The sequence below is a fragment of the Cyanistes caeruleus genome, chromosome 33 (assembly GCF_971803275.1).
Source record: "Cyanistes caeruleus chromosome 33, bCyaCae1.hap1.1, whole genome shotgun sequence".
In the NCBI taxonomy this organism is placed as follows: domain Eukaryota; kingdom Metazoa; phylum Chordata; class Aves; order Passeriformes; family Paridae; genus Cyanistes; species Cyanistes caeruleus.
The window spans coordinates 1,079,223-1,086,907 of record NC_141734.1 but is presented as its reverse complement, the minus strand read 5'-3'; the positions used below and the strand labels follow the sequence as shown (position 1 = coordinate 1,086,907).

General features: G+C 37.3%; 1 protein-coding gene across 2 annotated transcripts; it reads left to right on the top strand.

Annotated features, from left to right (window-relative positions):
- The first annotated feature begins 269 nt into the window (after positions 1-269).
- LOC147647819 (netrin receptor DCC-like) lies at positions 270-6,230 on the top strand. Of its 2 annotated transcripts, none has more exons than XR_015281348.1 (3): positions 270-912; positions 3,096-3,220; positions 5,987-6,230. XR_015281348.1 is itself a non-coding variant. In XM_086870706.1 (3 exons), the coding sequence occupies exons 1-3, from the start codon at positions 1,343-1,345 to the stop codon at positions 6,074-6,076; spliced, it is 255 nt and encodes an 84-aa protein (XP_086726832.1). In that variant the 5' UTR covers positions 276-1,342; the 3' UTR covers positions 6,077-6,230. The 2 variants fall into 2 exon arrangements, 1 of the variants encoding a protein (XP_086726832.1); XM_086870706.1 differs by having other exon boundaries at positions 276-1,382.
- Positions 6,231-7,685: the final 1,455 nt, after the last annotated feature.

Here is a 7,685-nt window from a genome sequence, read left to right as displayed (position 1 = left end):
CCCCTGCGCAGCTTCGCCAATGCCGTGGATCCCAACGTCCCCTACCCGCCCCTGCTGGCCCAAGGTAACATCCCATAATAGTCCCAACTTAGCCCAAATCAGCCCAAATTTAGCCACAATTTAGCCACAATTTTGCCCATTTTTTCCCATTTTTTCCCATTTTTATCTCATTTTTTTCCCATTTTTTTCCCATTTTTTTCTCATTTTTTTCCCATTTTTTTCCCATTTTTATCTCATTTTTTTCCAATTTTTTCCCCAATTTTATCCAATTTTTATCCCATTTTTTACCCAATTTTTCCCCAATTTTTTCCCATTTTTTCCCCATTTTTTCCCAATTTTCCCCAATTTTTCCCCATTTTTTCCCCAATTTTTCCCCAATTTTTCCCCATTTTTTCCCCAATTTTTCCCCATTTTTTTCCCCATTTTTTCCCCATTTTTTCCCCAATTTTTCCCCAATTTTTCCCCAATTTTCTCCCAATTTTTCCCCATTTTCCCCCAATTTTTCCCCAATTTTTCCCCAATTTTTCCCCATTTTTTCCCCATTTTTTCCCCAATTTTTCCCCAATTTTTCCCATTTTTTCCCCAATTTTTCCCCAATTTTTCCCCAATTTTTCCCCAATTTTTTCCCATTTTTTCCCCATTTTTTCCCCAATTTTTCCCCATTTTTTCCCCAATTTTTCCCCAATTTTTCCCCATTTTTTCCCCATTTTTTCCCCAATTTTTCCCCAATTTTTCCCCAATTTTTCCCCATTTTTTCCCCATTTTTTCCCCAATTTTTCCCCATTTTTCCCAACCCCGAGGAAATTCCCAGCAGGACCATCCCGACCGCCTGCGTCCGTCCCACCCATCCCCTGCGCAGCTTCGCCAATGCCGTGGATCCCAACGTCCCCTACCCGCCCCTGCTGGCCCAAGGTAACATCCCATAATAGTCCCAACTTAGCCCAAATCAGCCCAAATTTAGCCACAATTTAGCCACAATTTTTCCCATTTTTTTCCCATTTTTTTCCCATTTTTTTCCCATTTTTTTCCCATTTTTTTTCCCATTTTTTTCCCATTTTTTTCCCATTTATTTCAAATTTTTATCTCAATTTTTTCCAATTTTTTCCCCAATTTTATCAAATTTTTATCCCATTTTTTTCCCAATTTTTCCCCATTTTTTTCCCCATTTTTTCCCATTTTTTCCCATTTTTTCCCAATTTTTTCCCCAATTTTTCCCCAATTTTTTCCCCAATTTTTCCCCAATTTTTCCCCAATTTTTCCCCATTTTTTTCCCATTTTTTCCCCAATTTTTCCCCAATTTTTCCCCATTTTTTCCCCATTTTTCCCCATTTTTCCCAATCCCATGGATCCCAACGTCCCCTACCCGCCCCTGCTGGCCCAAGGTAACATCCCATAATAGTCCCAAAATTATCCCAAATTGTTTCTCCATTTTTTCTCATTTTTTTCCAATTTTTCCCCAATTTTTTCCCAATTTTTTTCTCCCAATTTTTTCCTATTTTTCTCCCTATTTTTCCCCATTTCTTCCCAATTTTCCCCCATTTTCTTGACGCCTTTTCCCGCCTTTTCCTGACCTTTTCCCGCCTTTTCCTGACTTTTTCCCACCTTTTTCCATTTTTCCCGCCATTTCCCATTTTTTCCCGCCTTTCCCTGCTCTTTTCTCTCCTTTTCCTGTTTTTTTCCCGCCATTTCCCATTTTTTTCCCGCCATTTCTGGCTCTTTTCCCACCATTTTCTGTTTTTCCCATTTTCCCCTTGCCTTTTCCTGACCTTTTCCCATTTTTTCCCGCCTTTTCCCATTTCTTCCCGCCTTTCCTGACCTTTTCCTGCTTTTTCCTGGTCTTTTCCCGCCTTCTCCCATTTTTCCCTCCATTTCCCATTTTTCCCTCCATTCCCCATTTTTCCCACCTTCTCCCATTTTTTCCCGCCATCTCCCATTTTTCCCGCCATTTCCCATTTTTCCCTCCATTTCCCATTTTCCCGCCATTTCCCATTTTCCCACCATTTCCCATTTTCCCTCCATTCCCCCCTTTCCCTCCATTTCCCATTTTCCCGCCATTTCCCATTTTTTCCCGCCATTTCCCATTTTTCCCGCCATTTCCCATTTCCCCTCCATTCCCCATTTTCCCGCCATTTCCCATTTTCCCACCATTCCCCATTTTCCCACCATTTCCCATTTTTCCCGCCATTTCCCATTTTTTCCCGCCATTTCTCATTTTTCCCGCCATTCCCCATTTTCCCGCCATTTCCCATTTTCCTCCATTCCCCATTTTCCCACCATTCCCCATTTTCCCCGCCATTTCCCATTTCCCGCCATTTCCCATTTTCCCTCCATTCCCCATTTTCCCTCCATTTCCCATTTTCCCACCATTCCCCATTTTCCCACCATTCCCCATTTCCCGCCATTTCCCATTTTCCCGCCATTTCCCATTTTTCCCGCCATTTCCCATTTTTCCCGCCATTTCCCATTTTTTCCCGCCATTTCCCATTTTTCCCGCCGTTTCCCACTTTTCCCGCCCTTTCTGAGCGTTTCCCGCCATTTCCCATTTTTTCCCGCCATTTCCTTTTTTCCCTCCATTCCCCACTTTCCCTCCATTTCCCATTTTTCCCGCCATTTCCCATTTTCCCTCCATTTCCCATTTTTTCCCGCCATTTCCCATTTTCCCTCCATTCCCCACTTTCCCTCCATTCCCCATTTCTCCCGCCATTTCCCATTTTTCCCTCCATTCCCCATTTTTTCCCGCCATTCCCCATTTTCCCGCCATTTCCCATTTTTCCCGCCATTTCCCATTTTCCCTCCATTTCCCATTTCTCCCGCCATTTCCCATTTTTTCCCGCCATTTCCCATTTTTTCCCGCCATTTCCCATTTTTCCCGCCATTTCCCATTTTTCCCGCCCTTTCTGAGCGTTTCCCTCCATTTCCCATTTTTTCCCGCCATTTCCCTTTTTTCCCGCCATTTCCCATTTTTCCCGCCATTTCCCATTTTTCCCGCCATTTCCCACTTTTCCCGCCCTTTCTGAGCGTTTCCCGCCATTTCCCATTTTTTCCCGCCATTTCCCACTTTTCCCGCCCTTTCTGAGCGTTTCCCGCCTCCGCAGCCCCCCTGAAGACGGCGTCGCTGGGCTTCCCAGGCAAAGCTCGCTCGCCGCTGCTGCCGGTGTCGGTTCCCACGGCGCCGGAATGCGCCGAGGACGCCCCGGAGCCGCGGAGCGAGGCCGGAAACGTGAGCGGGAACGGGGCAGGGGAAAGGGGAAATGGGGGGAAATTGGGGGAAATTGGGAAAAAATGGGGGGAAAAATGGGGGAAAATTGGGGAAAATTGGGGAAAAATTGGGGAAAAAATAGAAATATTTGAAAAAAATTGGGGGAAAATTGGGGGAAAATTGAGGAAAAAATGGGGAAAAATTAGGAAAAAATTGGGAAAAAATGGGGGGAAAATTGGGGGAAAAATGGAATAAAAATGGGAAAAATTGGAATAAAAATTGGGAAAAATTTGAGATAAAAATGGGAAAAAATGGGCGAAAAATGGGGGGAAAATGGGGAAAAAATGGGGAAAAAATTGGGGAAAATTGGGGAAAATTGGGGGAAAATTGGGATGAAAAATTGGGGGAAAAATGGGGGAAAAATTGAATTAAAATTGGGATGAAAATGGGGGAAAACGGGGGAAAAATGGGGGAAAAATGGGGAAAAATTAGGAATAAAATGGGATAAAAATTGGGGGAAAATTGGGAATAAAAATAGGGAAAAATGGGAAAAAAATGGGGGGAAAATGGGGGAAAATTGGGAATAAAATGGGGGAAAAATTGGGGGAAAAATGGGGAAAAATTGGATTGAAAATGGGAAAAAATTGGGGAAAAATTGGGATAAAAATGGGAAAAAAATAGAAAAAAACTGGGATAAAAATGGGGAAAAAATGCAAAAAAATTGGGATAAAAATGGGGAAAAAATGGGAAAAAATTGGGATAAAAATGGGAAAAAATGTAAAAAATTGGGATAAAAATGGGGAAAAAATGGGAAAAAATTGGGATAAAAATGGGGAAAAAAATGTAAAAAATTGGGATAAAAATGGGGAAAAAATGCAAAAAATTGGGATAAAAATGGGAAAAAATGGGAAAAAATTGGGATAAAAATGGGGAAAAAATGGGAAAAAATTGGGATAAAAATGGGGAAAAAATGCAAAAAAATTGGGATAAAAATGGGGAAAAAATGGGAAAAATTGGGATAAAAATGGGGAAAAAATGCAAAAAAATTGGGATAAAAATGGGGAAAAAATGGGAAAAAATTGGGATAAAATGGGGAAAAAATGCAAAAAAATTGGGATAAAAATGGGGAAAAAATGCAAAAAAATTGGGATAAAAATGGGGAAAAAATGGGAAAAATTGGGATAAAAATGGGGAAAAAATGCAAAAAAATTGGGATAAAAATGGGGAAAAAATGGGAAAAAATTGGGATAAAAATGGGAAAAAATGGGAAAAAATTGGGATAAAAATGGGGAAAAAAATGGGAAAAATTGGGATAAAAATGGGGAAAAAATGGGAAAAAATTGGGATATAAATGGGGAAAAAATGGGAAAAAATTGGGATAAAAATGGGGAAAAAATGCAAAAAATTGGGATAAAAATGGGAAAAAATGGGAAAAAATTGGGATAAAAATGGGAAAAAATGGGAAAAAAATTGGGATAAAAATGGGGAAAAAATGCAAAAAATTGGGATAAAAATGGGGAAAAAATGGGAAAAAATTGGGATAAAAATGGGGAAAAAATGCAAAAAAATTGGGATAAAAATGGGGAAAAAATGGGAAAAAATTGGGATAAAAATGGGGAAAAAATGGGAAAAAATTGGGATAAAAATGGGGAAAAAATGCAAAAAAATTGGGATAAAAATGGGGAAAAAATGGGAAAAAATTGGGATAAAAATGGGAAAAAATGGGAAAAAATTGGGATAAAAATGGGGAAAAAATGGGAAAAAATTGGGATAAAAATGGGAAAAAATGGGAAAAAATTGGGATAAAAATGGGGAAAAAATGGGAAAAAATTGGGATAAAAATGGGAAAAAATGGGAAAAAATTGGGATAAAAATGGGATAACAATTGGAATAAAAATGGGGAAAATTGGAATAAAATTGGGAAAAAATTGGGATAAAAATTGGGGGAAAAATGGGGAAAAATTGAGATAAAAATGGTGAAAAAATGCAAAAAAATTGGGATAAAAATGGGGAAAAAATGGGAAAAAATTGGGATAAAAATGGGAAAAAAATGCAAAAAAATTGGGATAAAAATGGAGAAAAATGCAAAAAAATTGGGATAAAAATGGGGAAAAAATGGGAAAAATTGGGAAAAAATGGGGAAAAAATGGGAAAAAATTGGGATAAAAATGGGGAAAAAATGCAAAAAAATTGGGATAAAAATGTGGAAAAAATAGAAAAAAATTGGGATAAAAATGGGAAAAAAATAGAAAAAATTGGGATAAAAATGGGGAAAAAATGGGAAAAAATTGGGATAAAAATGGGAAAAAATGGGGAAAAATTGAGATAAAAATGGGGAAAAAATGCAAAAAATTGGGATAAAAATGGGAAAAAATGGGAAAAAATTGGGATAAAAATGGGAAAAAATGGGAAAAAATTGGGATAAAAATGGGGAAAAATTGGAAAAAATTGGGATAAAAATGGGAAAAAAATGCAAAAAATTGGGATAAAAATGGGGAAAAAATGCAAAAAAATTGGGATAAAAATGGGGAAAAAATGGGAAAAAATTGGGATAAAAATGGGGAAAAAATGCAAAAAATTGGGATAAAAATGGGAAAAAATGGGAAAAAATTGGGATAAAAAATGGGGAAAAATGGGAAAAAATTGGGATAAAAATGGAAAAAATGGGAAAAAATTAGGATAAAAATCCAAATAAAATGGGGAAAAATTTGGGCAAAGTGGGAATTGTCAGGGATTGGGAATTTCCCGGGAATTCCCAACATTCCAGGTTTTTTTGGGATCCCCCAGGTTTACGAACAGGACGAGCTGAGCGAGCAAATGGCGAGTTTGGAAGGGCTGATGAAACAACTCAACGCCATCACTGGATCCGCCTTTTAATTCCCAAAAAAATCCCTCGGAATTCCCGAAATTCCAAAAATTCCCGAGGTTTTGGGGTGGGGAAATCTGAATGGGAAAAAAAAATGGTGGAATTTGGGGGTTTTTTTGGGGATTTAGAGGGGAAATTGGGGTTTTTTTGGGGTTTTTTGGGGGGAAAATGGGAATTTTTGGGGTTTTTTTTGGGGGTTTTGAGGGGGAATTTGGGAAAAATGGGAAGAAGTTTCATGGGAAAATGGGGGAAAAATCCTGGAAAAATGGGAAAAAAAATCCTGGAAAAATGGGAAAAAATTCAGAAAAAATCCTGGAAAAAATGGGAAAAAAATCCTGGAAAATGGGGAAAAAAATCTTTGAAAAGTGGGGAAATTCTTGGTAAAAATTCTGGGAAAAATGGGGAAAAATCCTGGAAAAATGGGAAAAAAATACTGGAAAAGTGGGGAAATTCTTGGTAAAAATTCTGGGAAAATGGGAAAAAAATCCTGGAAAATGGGGAAAAAAATCCTGGAAAAAATCCTGGAAAAATGGAAAAAAAATTCTGGGAAAAATGAGAAAAAAATCCTGGAAAAATGGGAAAAAATTCAGAAAAAATCCTGGAAAAATGGAAAAAAATCCTGGAAAATGGGGGAAAAAAATCCTGGAAAAATTCCTGGAAAAATGGGAAAAAATTCATGGAAAAATGGGGAAAAATCCTGGAAAAAATCCTGGAAAAATGGGAAAAAAATTCCTGGAGAAATGGGAAAAATTCTGGAAAAATAGGAAGAAATTTCATGGAAAAAAATCAGAAAAAATCCTGGAAAAATGGGAAAAAATTCAGAAAAAATCCTGGAAAAATGGGAAGAAGATTCATGGAAAAATGGGAAAAAATCCTGGAAAAATGGGAAAAAAATTCTGGGAAAAATGGGAAAATGATCCTGGAAAAATGGGAAAAAAATCAGAAAAAATCCTGGAAAAATGGGAAAAAAATGCTGGAAAAATGAGAAAAAAATCCTGGAAAAAAGAAGAAATTTCATGGGAAAATTGGAAAAAATCCTGGAAAAATGGGAAAAAATTCTGGGAAAATGGGAAAAAAATTCTGTAAGAAATCCAGGAAAAATGAGAAAAAATTCAGAAAAAATCCTGGAAAAATGGGAAAAAAATCCTGGAAAAAATCCTGGAAAAGTGGGGAAATTCTTGGTAAAAATTCTGGGGAAAATGGGAAAAAAACCCTGGAAAAATGGGAAAAATTCTGGGAAAAATATGGAAGAAATTTCATGGAAAAATGGGAAAAAATCCTGGAAAAATTGGAAAAAAATCCTGGTAAAATTCCAGAAAAAATGGGAAAAAATCTTGGAAAAATGGGAAAAAATTCAGAAAAAATCCTGGAAAAATGGGGAAAAAATCCTGGAAAATGGGGGGAAAATCCTGGAAAAATGGGAAGAAATTTCAGGGAAAAATGGGAAAATATTCTGGAAAAATGGGGAAAAAAAATCCCCAAAAAATTGGAAAAATTCCTCCAAAAAAAGAAAAAAAATCCAGGAAAAAAAAAGGAGGAAAATTCCAGGAAAAATGGGGAAAAAATATGAAAAAAAATGGGAAAAATTCCACAAAAAAAGGGAAAAAATTCCAGGAAAAA